General features: G+C 38.0%; 1 protein-coding gene across 2 annotated transcripts; it reads left to right on the plus strand.

Annotated features, from left to right (window-relative positions):
* Positions 1–1,566: 1,566 nt before the first annotated feature.
* Positions 1,567–14,437, plus strand: LOC112168869 (aldehyde dehydrogenase family 3 member H1). Of its 2 annotated transcripts, none has more exons than XM_024305789.2 (10): positions 1,567–1,982; positions 11,086–11,154; positions 11,284–11,380; positions 11,486–11,692; positions 12,353–12,468; positions 12,586–12,690; positions 12,773–12,945; positions 13,061–13,151; positions 13,587–13,736; positions 13,886–14,437. In XM_024305789.2, the coding sequence occupies exons 1-10, from the start codon at positions 1,755–1,757 to the stop codon at positions 14,123–14,125; spliced, it is 1,476 nt and encodes a 491-aa protein (XP_024161557.1). In that variant the 5' UTR covers positions 1,567–1,754; the 3' UTR covers positions 14,126–14,437. The 2 variants fall into 2 exon arrangements, with proteins under 2 accessions (XP_024161557.1, XP_024161558.1); XM_024305790.2 differs by lacking the exon at positions 1,567–1,982 and adding an exon at positions 9,506–9,806.
* The last annotated feature ends 88 nt before the right edge of the window (positions 14,438–14,525 follow it).

A 14,525-nucleotide genomic window follows, 5' to 3' on the forward strand; every position in this document is an offset into this window, starting at 1 on the left:
AATTGAATCAACAAGTCGTTCTTTTTGTCAGGAAATCAACCAAGTCGTTAACCTAATAATATAGGTTAAACCAAGTGGGTGGCGAATACAAAGTTGGGCCAACCAATTAACTTACGGGATGACTTTAAAATTGGATTTAGCTAGATTAAACACGTACATCATTGAAACAGTATAATATTTGTTTCTCAAATTAACGCTCGAGCTTTTATCTTTACACGCTAGTTATAGTGTGATTTATTTATTTATTTTTTATCATATCAACAATTCATAATTACAACAATTAGTCTTCTGTGAATTGAATTCACGACATATCACTTACAAAAGAAAAACTTATGCCACTAGACCAAATATGCTAAGACGAGCATATTTAGCAATACTAGCCATTTTTTGCAGTTAAAATAACTAAAAAATTATTTTGGCTAGCCACTTTTTAAATATGTTTCTATCAGTTCTCTCTATTCTAACGAGTTTTGAATTTATATTGTTTATTGAATGAGGAAAAAATAATTTATTTTCATTTATAAATTACATAGAATTACTTAAAATGAAAGTTTTAAATATACAAAAATAATAAAAAGCCTCATCTTATTCTTTTTTTTTATTCTTTTTTTATTATTACCAATCGAAACGAGCCTCATCTTGTTCTCTATATTTAGTAGCGAGATAGTTAAAAGTAAAATTGAGAGCCGCTTAAGAGTTTGGTGTAACTATTAAAATTGATAAAAAAAAAAAACTAAACATGCTTTCTAAAATAGCTAATGAGCAAATATAGAGAGTCTGCTAAAAATGCTCTACACATGAAAGGAATATTATAAGACGAGATATTACTAGCATTCTAAGTTATTTTCAGAATAATTCATTTGACAAAATCAATTAAATCGATGAGAAAGTTCTAACAAGGTCCTTTACAATAAGGATCATGTAAGGTCATTATGAAGTCATTCGATTTTATATTGACTAAATAAACATTTTTTAAAATTGTAAAAACTTTCACGAGAAGTTTTTTATTTGTTAAATACGTACATAACCCATGATCTATTTGTTTAATACAATTTTTTATGACTAATAAATCATCACGAATGTCATTTTTTTTAATAGACTATATTATCTTTTTTTTCCTTGAATAATTATAGACTATATTATCTATTCACGTCACATTCTCTCTCGTTTTGGATATAATATATACTTGTATATACAAAAAGTATATGAAATTCCCAAGAAGAAACTCATATTTTATATCCAAATCTGAATTTACAAATCGTTTCCGATCCGAATTGCCCTCAAGGACCACTCCGGTGGCATCCTAATTCCTGATTCTCTTGCGAAATGGAGAGTAATTCTGTTTAACTTTCTCAACAAAACAGTTCACCCTTTCATCTCCGACCTCCTTCGAACAAAACAAGAAGAAGACGATGAGCTTCACTATAGGGTTTACACAGTAATTTCATTCTACAAAAAAAAAGAAGAAAAAACTGGACCAATTAGCAGCTTAGCTGTGAGGCCCATTAACCCGTTAACGTGCCCGACATTCGTAACTCGACCCTTCTACGTCACCCCCACCTACCGCCCTAGAAAGCATTTTGATCAGACGCACGAGACAAACAGAGACGCCAGCTCCTCTTTCATATCGCTCCTTGTTTCTTGCGTGCGATTATTCTTATATATCTTTCCCATCCCCCCACTCATTAGGGCACGAACTATATATTTGATATTCCTCGAAGCTCTTTGTTTGTGTGTAATCTGTGGCCCTCGAAATGGACACGGCGGAGGTGGTGCAGAAGGTGGTGTTCGATTCGGGTGAGGCGGCGGCGATGGTAGAGGAGCTGAGGGCGAGTTATAGGTCTGGGAAGACGATGAGCTACGAGTGGAGAGTGTCGCAGTTGCAGAAGCTGGAGAAGGTGACGGAGTTTCATGAACAGGAAATCGTTGAGGCCCTCCGGTCGGACCTGTCTAAACCGGAATTCGAAGCCTTCGTTCAAGAGGTTCCAATTCTCTGTTTATCTCTTTTTGTTTGTTAATTCATTTTTTAGTGGCTGCTTTTGGGTTTTGGTGCTTTTTGTTTATTAGTGAACATGTGACGCTTAAGATTCTGTTGCGCTGGATAGGCCTGGTTCTGTGCGAACATGACCCCAGTTCAATCCGGGTAGGTTCGCAGAAAGTCCTTGAAATGAATTATTTTTCTTTATTTGATAACTAAAAATTTTGGAAATACTTTCCTAACAAAGGGGAAAATCATTCCACTCAGACCCTATGAGATTGATTTTCTCTTCCCATTTTCCAGCATTTATTACAAAAGTTTTAGACAACAATACCCTCTCTTGCATAAAAAATTGGTGTACTTTTGAATTTTTATGATGTTTTTATTTTAAAATACAAGGGTATTATTGAAACATTGATATATTTTTACTTTCTTTTTCTACACCAATCAAACATCAGAAGAGAAATCAAATGGTTTTTCCTAAATACTTTTCCTGCTTTACCAAATAGAGGAAAGGAAACCTGACAGAAACTTTAGTTTCCCTTCCCCATGGGAAAGACAAGGGAATTGATTTTCCTTCCGTGAACCAAACGAGGTCTTAAAGTAGTTGTATACTCACACGACGTCGTATGAGATTGAATTGTCAATTGTCTGCACTCATTTACTTGGAAGTAACCAAGATTTAGGCGATGCTGGTGGAACTAATACTGCATCTAATTTTAGAGGCAATAGATACTGATTATAGAGTACAAAATGAAAACCAGGAGTAAGAGAAAACAACATATGCCTTGGTGATATATATATCCCAAAAAAAAAAAAAAACTCATTTTGAAGTTTAAGAGAAGGGTGAGTCTATTCAAACCTTTTAATTTGCTATTTGAACCTTTCATAATTTTTATAAAAATTTAATCTCTCTTTTACCCTTCTAAAAGAAACAAGCAAACAAAAAAATTGAAGAAGGAGACACCATGATTGTCTCCTCATCCCTCTCCCTCTTTCTATATGGTCATCCTAATAGAACTTATAAATCTGAACGACAGACATGGAACCACTATTATAAGGTACTTTCAAGGTTAATTCTTGATTTGATCTTCAATTGCATAGCCTATGAGTCATCTGGCTGAAAATCATTTATCCATTGAAATTTTGCTGGAGTATTTTGCAAGGGTAGTAGCCCAGCGTTTGGAGGAGGGCCAGCTTAGTTGGTCTATCATACGGTTGAGTTTGTTGATTCTTTGATTGTTTGGTATAATCTATTTGATGGGTCAGTCCCCATAAATTTTAAATTTGGCTCGAAAATGTCTTTGAAGGGGATTTGCAATTGTGTAGGAAGCCATTGATGACATGTAATTGGACTGAGGAACTTTAAAAAGATGTCAGATGAGCAATTGTAAGGACTCTGATAGGTTGATTGACTTTGTTCATCCTTAGTTTGTACTCTTTGTGTATGAAAAAAAGGAGAAGTGGTTCCCCATTATGTTGAACCAATTCACATTGCTGACCCAACGACATGAATGGTGTGAAGGTGATCGAAGGTGATAAGCAAGTAGAGGGGTAGGTGAAGTGTAAAGTATAGGGGTAAATTAGGTTGTTCGATGAAAAATTAAGATGGGAGGTCTAAGTAACAAATCGGGAGGTCCGACTAGAATCACTGTTAAGAGAGATAGTTTGTGCTTATAGCTTATAATCTCATATTCGACAAACAATTAATTAAAATTACTAGAGTAGAAAGATACTTAATAAGTTAAAACTTAAAAAAAAAAAAAAAACACAAAACCAATACAAAATCCTAGGGTTGTAAAAACTCGAGTAGGGATGTTGTTTCTCCCCTCTACTGACCTTGATGGAAAGATGTTACTATCCCATCAAAAACTTTCAAGTTCCATACAGCTTCATCAAGGTTAGGAATGGGCAAAGCGGGGGGGGGGGGGTTAATCCCCGCATTTGTCAAGCGGGGGTGGGGATGGGGTTCCCCATCACAGGTGCAGGGGCGGGGGGACTTATTTCCCCCCTTTGGGGTGTGGGGGCGGGGGCGGGGTTTCCCATTACCCATGCGGGTTCCCTATTTTTTTTTTTCAACCAAGGCATTTTTATAATTCTTCTTATTCCCCATGAAGATCAGACAGTTGGATCTTCGTATAACTATGAAAAGACGATTCAAAAGGAGATCCGTGAGAATTCGACTGTTGGATTGTCGTATAATTTTGTGAGGATGATTCTAAAGGCGATCTGGGACGATCCAACCGTTGGATCTTCACATAATTTTGATAGGATGATCCTAAGGGCGATCCGTGAGGAACTGACCGTTGGATCTTTGGATAATTGTGAAAAGATGATTCAAAAGGCGATCCGTGAGGATCCGACCGTTGGATCGTCATATAATTTTGTGAGGATGATTCTAAGGGTGATCCGGGACGATCCAACCGTTGGATCTTCATATAATTTTGAGAGGATGAACCTAAGGGCGATCCGTGAGGATCTGACCGTTGGATCATCGAATAAATAGGTAAAGATGATCCTCTAGGTGATCTGTGAGAATCTGACCGTTGGATCTTCGTATAATTTTGAGAGGATGAACCTAAGGGCGATCCTTGAGGATCCGACCTGGATCATCGTATAAATAGGTAAAGATGATCCTCTAGGTGGTCTGTGAGGATCCGACCGTTGAATCGTAGTATAATTGTGATTTGTGAATTATTTTTTGTCAAAAACACAAAGGAAAAAAATCTAAAAAGATAGAAAATAAAAAATTTCAAAATAGAAAACAAAAAAAGTTCATATAGAGAAAATGACAAATGCAAGGGTGGGGACCCGTTCCACGCGGGGGCGGGGTAGAGAATCCCCCATTTGAAAATATCCTCAGATAGAGAACGGAGGCGCGGGGGAAATTTGAGGCGGGGGCGGGGGAATCCCCCGTTTGCTCATTCTTATCAAGGTGATCCCAGCAATCAAAACTAGGGCTGGACTCGGGTCGGTTTTGCAATGTCAAGGACTGAACCCGGAACCGAAACCGAGAACTGATTTTCGGTTCGGGTTTGATATTTTTTGTATGAAGAACCGATGCAGAACCGAACCGACCATTCTCGGGTCGGTTCCTCGGTTTTTCGGTTCCATTCCAGATCGGTTCCATTCTCGGTTTTTCGGTTCCAAACTCAGAGTTCGGTTCCTCGGTTTTTCGGTTCGATTCCAAATCGGTTCCATTCTCGGTTTTTCGGTTCCAAACTCGGATCGGTTCCAAGTTCGGTTCCTCGGTTTTTCCATATAGAAACACTGCTTTTCAGCTGTTTCTACTTTCTAGTTTTCACTTTTCCTGATTTCCATACATACATTCAAATGATTCAATATATCACATGCAGCAAATAAAACTAAACAATAAAGTGAATAAATTTAGTCCAATTTAAACAATGCAGCTGCAGCTGCATCAATTTGCAGCAAACTAAAATACTGAAAACTAAATCAATTTGCAGCAAATAAATCAATTTGCAGCAAACTAAATTGCAGCTGCATCATTTTTTCTGCCTTTTCTTCTTGGTTGTAGGGGCTGAAGCTGAAGCAATCTGTACCTACAAATTCTGCGACTCAGATCCACGAAAGTAGGTCAAGATTTCCTGCCAATCCGGATAAACATGACCAAATTAGCTAAATTGTAAACATCAAGATCAAATCATAGTTACACTCAGCATATGGCCATTTTTTATTATCTAAGCTCCAATATATTTTGATTATTTTCTCAATCACAATCACATAGCACCTTCTTTTACCAAACGAAAAAAAAAAAAAGAATCACATAGCACCTTCATTGGTGAAACAAGTAAGATTTGTAATATACCACCACAGCCTATATGTAGGCTCGTTGCAATACGGCAGCAGCAACTACACATCAGAAAAGACCCACAAATTGCTTCATTTTTCTCCTTTCAGTTTCGTTTCCATCACTCCTGAATGCCGAATCTTCTTTTAATTGATCTCAATACCTATACAGGTTGCAGTAGCAAAAAGGGAATTTATGTAAGCCTTTCATGCTAGAATGCTAGATACCAAATACATGTATGGTCCAGTAGGAAAGTCTGGCAGTATATACTTATATATTTATTCTTTTATGACATAAACTAGATCCTAGGCTAAAATCTGGAGATCCGATGCCTTGGAATTAGAGAACAGAAATCTAAATCGCTAGGACATATAATGTACAGAGTTGTCTCTGTCCTAGCCCTATGGCATGTACTAAAAATCGATAGCTGTGTGTTCCACAAGGTTGGCAAACAATTTTTTTATAGTAATGAGGACCAGTTCTGGACCAGCAATCATTTCCCGGTCACTCCCCCTTTAGTCAACTAAATGCCGACAAAGGCGAGAATTAAATGGATTTCTAAGTACATGTAATCAATTGATCAATAACATATTGTCGCAAAAATACACAGACATTGATCCTTACTGAAATTCATCTTTGGGAGGATATATGATCAATAATGTGATCGGTAAATAAGAAACATGAGTCTCAGAGACTCATATATGAATGCTAGCTAGGCGGATCTCAATTTTGTTAATCAATGAGCATAACTAATAAAGATAACTTATGTTCATCAACCAGAGGGACAACTAATTTACCTGTAAGTAGTCGTGAGGTGGTGAAGGAGGATCAGCATCTCGAGCCTGGCCAGGAATGCACGCCATTCCCAAAGGGCATGTAAGTGTTGGGTCGAGGTGGAACCTGCACAATCACACATACATCACAAAATACCCAAAACCAAGAACCATTCTAGTTAGTAAAACCAAGCAAGGAAGTAGTCTATTACTACCCTATTAGTAAAACCGTAAAACCAACCATTGAAATAACCTTATATTAATTTCTGGCTAAAACAAGATAGAGTATTAACAGTACTGGATCTGATATAATGATATATGCAGGACCCACTTGTTGATGAATCACATGTAAACACTAAACAAGGAAGGGGATATTCTTCATTATCGTGAGGATTTTCTCTGGCTAAGGTTGATTTTGGGTACCTCAAATCTTGAAGGGTCAAACTTTTCAGGCTGAGGGAAGAAATCTGCACAGTCATGAATGCTTCTGAAAAGAGGACCGGACGCGACGAGGACTGGACGACTGGACGAGCAACAGAAGCGACGAGGACCGGAAGACTGGACGAGCAACAGACGAGACGAGGGAGGACCGGACGACTGGACGACGACTGGACGAGACGAGGGAGGACCGGACGACCGGACGACGACTGGACGAAACGAGGGAGGCAGGGAGCGCCGTTTGTGTTTCGAGAGACTGAGAGAGTGAGAGTTTGAGGCCTTTGAGCCTTTGAGGGAACTCGGGAAGAGTTGAAGAGATAGGGTTTTGATCGAAGGGTTACGATATTATGAGATGAGATGGAAGGCTCTGATTGCATTTGGAAGGCCCGATCACATGAGAAAGGGTCTATTTTACATAAATAAGCTCACCACTAATGTCCACTTATACACTGACATATGTAATTCGGTTCCAAGGATGTTTTAAAAACAAGAACCGGAACCGAACCGAGACTATGTCTCTAGGAACCGAACCGAAAAAAAATTGTATACCTATGTCGTAGAACCGAACCGAACCGAGACTTTCGGTGCGGTTCGGTGCGGTTCCTTCGGTTTTACGGTTCTAAATCCCAGCCCTAATCAAAACAAATAAAATTGTCCAAAATGATGATGCATATACAGTACACGTAAGACATGCACAATAATTGATAAAACTGCAGTCTAAATATGTATCATACATGTATGTATGGATTGGATGAACTAGAAGCTGCTAGTATTTGCCACTTTGCCCTAGCCTTATCCCACTTACATCAGCATTTATGTCGGTTAAACCAAATGACCAACTCAAAATGATTGGTTATGCCGTTTTGGGTAACGCAGAAGCCAGTTGATGGACATAAACAAAGATGAAACGTGCAAGTTCGTTAGGCTTATATAATAGTCAAATATTCTATAGTTTTATAAGTTAATATTACGAATATTGTGTTTGCAATACATAAATATAACATTAATTCGAAGAAATTTCTTATCCTCTACCTCTAAATAATAAAATAAAATAATTAGCCTTTTAAGAGTGAGGTGAACCTTCATATCTCAAATTCTCAATTAAATGAGGGTAGGGCAACTCTGTTTCGGTCATGAGAAGATTTTCCTTCAGTTCTGTGGTGTTGAGTGTTTACGCTCTTAGATTTTCCTTGTCATGCTTAGGCTTAGATGGTCATAAATCCATAACAGAAACCTTTCTGTTATGAGTCAGAGCATACAGTACTGAGTACAGTAATGAATTATGATAATGATGTTTGATTACTACAAGACTACACTAAAAGTCTAGAATTATGAATGAAATTTGGGTCCTGTTAGTTATTAATTGAATGTATGATAGCTAATTTATACATGATCGAACTATCTCGGTCCGTGCTGCTTATAGGGCACTGACCATGCTTATATGCTCCCAATATGTCCTCTCATCACATGAGTTGTTTTTCTTTCAATTATAATAGAATGTGACATCTAGTCACCTTGTGTATACTATATACCAGTGTATAATATAACTTTTCGTTGAATTGTTAGTTAATTAAATAAAAATGAAAAAAAATAGCAAAAATAATATAATTTAAAACACATAGACAAACGGAAATAGACCCAACAAAACCCGATATAAATAAGTATTTTACTTCCCCTTAGCATACTAATTCTCTTTTTGGATCCAAATATTACCCGGATACTGTAACCGTATCCAAATCTGATTCCTTTGACCTAGGAGTCCGAGTCTCTCACAGATAGGGCTGTCAAATTCTGACATGATCCGATAACACGACTCGAAACCCACACGAAATAAAACGGGTTGAACCTGCACGATTAAAAAGGGGGTCGGCCGTGGGTCAACCCGCCATGACCCATTTAATAAATGGGTCGGCCACGGGTTAACCCGCCAACACGAAGTGAACTCGAATAACCCGATCATGTTATACTTTTTCTTGAAATTTTGGATGTTGAGAGTATTTGATCATAGGATTATACAATTTGAAAGATTTTGCTTCATAATTATTGGATTGAATTATTTGTGAATATATATAATTATTTATATAATTAGTGAATTTAATTAATTTATGTATTTTTTTAGTTAAATGGGTCGCATTGTTAACCCTTAAATGTATCATTTTATGATTTTTATCTAATACGACACGACTTATTTGTTAAATGGGTTAAGTGGGTTGGATATTGGGTTAACTAGCATTGTTAACCTGCTGACCAGGGATTGTGTGGTCACTCAATCGGACGGTTGACAACTCTCACCACAGATCTTATCACTTAACTGTCAACCGTCCGATTGAAATTGGACAGTGAGTGACCACACAATCCCTGATCAATTACTGACAAGGGGAATATTTTCGGTTAACCTTAAATGAGTCACAGCCCCCACCTCTCCGTCACATTTTCGGTTTTTTTGCTTTCTTCACAAGTCAGATTTTCACACCTGGAAGTGGATATCAGACGCACATATATAAATAGACGCATCCAATTACAAGTCACCACCATTCACACAAAAAGTCGTCGTCTTCTTCTTCCTCTACACCGTTTTTCTTCCGTACTTGCAATGGCGGCGAAGGTAGGATTCGACGGAGAAGACGCGGGGGCGCTGGTGACCGAGCTCCGAGCGAGCTTCGCGTCTTCCAAGACTCGGAGCTACGAATGGAGAGTGTCGCAGCTCAACGGCCTACTCAAGCTCGCCACCTATCACGAGGCCGAGATCGTCGACGCTCTCAACTCCGACCTCTCCAAGCCGGAATTCGAGACCCTGATCTACGAGGTTTCCCTAAATTTCCAGAATTCCTCATGACCGCTGCTCTCTTTTATGAACTATCTCTATGATTTCAATATCAGTATCGTAGTTCTTGATTTTGTTTTTGAATTTACTGTTCGTTAGTTACGGTTTCGTTAGTTGCTGATTGTTGAGCACCACAAGCACGAAATGCATGACATGTATCACTATTTAGGTGAATTTTATTTGGTACTGTAGAGCTTACCTATTGGAGTAGATTTAGGCAATTAGGGGGGAAGTTCTTGTCACCTTTGTGGTATTTGTTACCAAGAATTTGGTCAGAAGAAGAAGAAGTATGTGGGGTATGGGATAGTGAAGCCAGAACCGCCTACTTGGGACGCGTCTTTAACATAATGAATTCTATCTATTCATGTTATTTCTGACTTATTGCTTTTTGGCTTCAATTCTTGTTTAATGAGCTTTCCCCACTGTTTTTGTTTGTTTGCCAAGAACCAGGCTCATTTAAGTGTGCTCACAGGGAGATTTTAAGAAGTAGGTGAATCACAGGAGCAATTAATGACATCCCCACTTAGCTTCCTCGCGTAGCTATAGCCTTAAAGATGGGTTAGCTATGTGGCTTGCGAGTGAGATGACAGATGTGAAAGCTATGAACTTAAAATTTATTGACCTGTTTTGATAGGACGCATGTCCTCCAATTGAGGGCAGCCATCTTCCTTCTTTGTAAAAGAAAGTTTCAAGAATAATCTTAGGATTCATTTAGGTTCAATTTGAACAGTTGACAATGGGAGAAGCCATGTGTGTCACGGAAAACAACCTGGGGTTTCTGAGGATTTTTGGGTGTTGAGTCTAAATTGCTATTCAACTTCTGTTATATTAAATATAAAAAAGTTGGTTACCGGTCAGAAATTTACATGAATATAAAATCTGACTCCACCGAATATATTTCAGTGTTTTGAGTATTTTCCTGAATTTAGTGAGGAGAACCTTAAAGTTTGGGTTTCTACTCATGAATGCAATCACTTTAAACAAGTTTCTTTGGTGAGCTTTTGTTCATATGTCACCCTTCATAAAAGCAATCTTTTTCTCTATGCACATATGACTATGGACATTTACAACCTGGTTGTACACGAATATGTGTGTGTGTGTTTGTGTGGGTGTGACTCTCTTGGCTTTCCTACATATGTGAAATGTAAATTGTTGAAAAGACCACTCGGCTATCCAATATAATCATCCGCCTTGTAAAGGGGCTTTGTCTAATAAATTCTTCTGCTTAACAGCTATATGACTGCTCTATTTTGTTGTGTAGATAGGCATGTTGAAGAGCTCGTGTAAATTGGCAATCAAACAACTGAAGTCATGGATGAAGCCAGAGAAGGTATATTTGATCATAAACTATGTTTTGAATGGCAGTGGTAATTGTATTGGCTTGACGGGCATTTGTTTGAGTTTCAATATTTGCATTCAACCTTTCGGAGTAAGTAACATTTTGCCTTTTTAAATGCAGGCTAAAACTTCAATAACCACTTTCCCTTCGTCAGCTGAAATAGTGTCTGAGCCTCTTGGTGTTGTACTAATAATTTCAGCATGGAATTATCCTTTCTGTACGTTAATTTCACCTAGTTATTTAAGCATTGAGATTAAATCTTATTCTCCAGTTATATTTTCTGTTTCCAGAAAATAGTAACAGTGTAATACCTGTTTTCCAGTGTTGTCCCTTGATCCAGTTGTTGGAGCCATTGCAGCTGGTAATGCTGTAGTTCTAAAACCATCAGAACTTGCTCCTGCCACATCGTCATTGCTTGCAAAACTATTAGGTGAGTATATGGATAGCTCTTCTGTGAGAGTTGTTGAGGGGGCTGTTGCTGAAACATCTGCACTACTGGAGCAGAAGTGGGACAAAATATGTTACACAGGTACTTATTTTCCTCACTTTGTAGTCTATTAATTACTTGAAGATTTTGATCCACTGGTTGATCAATATACTATTACTAATTTTCTGTGGTAGATCTCTTTCTGTATGATGTAGAGATATAATGATCATATGATGTAGTGATATAATGATCATAAAGATGAAATAAAAGGAAAGGAGAATGAATTTTTTAACTCAAATGCTGGGGGGTTCTGTATAGAAGCTACTATAGGGAGATGTATAAGAAGGAACCATAAGGTCCTTGTATAATGTAGTGAAGGGCTGCTTTGGTGCTCAGCTCTTCATTGGAGGTTGCATTTTCACCTTTCTCGTGATAATGAATTGCATTAGCAAAACGCAACTGTAAATAATTTTACAGGTAAAAGTAGCCTGAATTTTGTGGTTTGTCAAAGGACGGTGCAGAGTAAGATAAGAAGACCGTTGATGTTCTGTTGAATGGAATGCACTCCTTATTTTTTTTGTTAGATATCTGAATTGTCTTTGGCTATGCCTACTTTCTTAAGATCTACTATATGTATCTTTGTTAGTTTTTATTTTTTATTTTACATTTGAATATGATTTCTTATGCTTTTGGCATAGAAGTTCAACAGTAACATTGTACTTCAAATTAAAGATTTGTTGACCAACGCATTTACATTTGTAGGCAACGGAAGAGTGGGAAGGATTGTGATGGCTAGTGCTGCAAAGCACCTTACACCTGTCCTTTTGGAGCTTGGAGGAAAATCTCCTGTTGTTGTTGATTCTGGCATCAACTTACAAGTATGGAGATGCCATTTCTTGCATAAGCTCTGTAATTTTGTTATTGCACTCGCCCCCATAATTTTTTTTGTGAGTTCCAGCTTCTGTCTAATATACTTCTATTATCTATTTTGCTAGGTTGCAAGTAGGCGGATAATTGCAGGAAAGTGGGGCTGTAATAATGGACAGGCTTGCATTTCCCCTGATTACATTTTAACAACAAAAGATTTTGCTTCTAAATTGGTAAGATTACCCTCATACTCTATTAGAGATCTGGAATTCAAAATTTTTTCTGTTTCTAACTTCTCCAATTCTTTATTCTCAGGTGGATGCCTTGAAAAGTGAATTGGAGAACTTCTATGGGAAGAATCCACTACAATCAAAAGATTTGTCTCGTATTGTGAATTCTAATCACTATGCTCGCTTGACAAAGCTGTTGGATGAGGATAAGGTTTCTGGTAAGGTCATCCATGGAGGTGAAAGGGACACAAGCAACTTGTAAGCTACTCTCTCTCTTCCCCCCTCTCTCTCCCTCCCTCCCCCTCTCTCTCTCTCATAGTTGACATGATGATGTCTCTTAGATGTGACTAATGCCCATTTCTTTTGATCACAGGAGGATAGCTCCCACCATCTTACTCGATGTCCCACAAGACTCCCTGATTATGCAGGAGGAGATCTTTGGTCCATTGCTTCCTATTATCACGGTAGGAACCAATTTGTTTGCACGAATGTGAATGATAGCATATCACAACTGATTTAAAATAGCCGTGAAAACACTGTTCCATATGATCCTCTGCACGAAGACTATAGGATAAGCTTCCATGAATTGTGAACTAGTAACAGAGCATCTAACATGCTGCATCCTGCTTTTTTGGGATGATTACAAAAAGAAAAATGTATTGCTTCCTTTTCATATGAGCAATAGAAGGTGGCGTGTACATCTAAATGTATAGCTGCTTCTTTGGGACCTTATATATTTTGGAACAATGGCACTGAACAAGAGATGCGCTAATTGCTACAATGCTTTTAAAAATGGGAACTTTTGAAACAGCAATGTTTATATGATTGAATTTTTTTCGGTTTTTATATGTAACCAGCTGTAGACATTAATAGAATATCCTCCCATTTGTTCACCACAGGTTGACAAGATAGAAGACAGCTTTGATTTGATAACCTCAGGAACAAAGCCACTTGCTGCATATTTGTTTACCAACAACCAGAAGCTGAAGGATCACTTCGTAAGGAATATATCTGCAGGAGGTTTGGTTATCAACGACACTACCATTCATGTAATAATCCTCTCTCACGCTTCTTGAAATGCCATCCATGCATGCTACATATTCATGTTATCGCAGAATATAGCAGTTCCATTTATATTTGTATATATCATCGTTCGGGACAATTTCAGAATCTAATTGATATGTATTTGATGGTGCAGCTTGCTGTTCCCTCCTTGCCATTTGGAGGAGTTGGGGAAAGTGGAATGGGTGCATACCATGGGAAATTCTCCTTTGAAGCCTTCAGCCATAAGAAAGCAGTTGTTTATCGAGGTTTTTCTGGAGATGCTTCTGTGAGGTACCCTCCATACACAAAGGGGAAGCTAAGACTTCTAAAGGCTCTGGTCGGTGGTAGTCTATTGGGCATAATCCGCGCTCTATTTGGATGGTCTAAGGCTTAAAAAGGACTCTGTTTGTGTGCTTGATGTAATTTCTTCTTCGTATTGTTAGTCTTCTCTTACAATGTGGCATTTCAGTTCTGATTACAATTGAACCAGGTTTGGTTACACAAATGAAAAGGGATAAGGTTAGGGTGAAAGATGTATAAGTTGTCGATAAACGTTACAAGTTTTTCAGTATTTCTAAGCATCCGATCTGGGCTTCTGCCATTGTATTCATTTCTAAAGCTCTAAACACTGTTTAGTATAGAAACATCGGGTTTGTTACCCTGCAATATACAAGACCCCAAGCTACTCTTTCTTGGGTGATAACTATCTCCTTGAGCTTCTACCTATCTTTTACACGAGGTATTGGGTTCTATACATTGTGCCATGAGAGCTCTTTACAGAGGCACTTTTTCAT

The sequence above is a fragment of the Rosa chinensis genome, chromosome 6 (assembly GCF_002994745.2).
Source record: "Rosa chinensis cultivar Old Blush chromosome 6, RchiOBHm-V2, whole genome shotgun sequence".
Classification (NCBI taxonomy): domain Eukaryota; kingdom Viridiplantae; phylum Streptophyta; class Magnoliopsida; order Rosales; family Rosaceae; genus Rosa; species Rosa chinensis.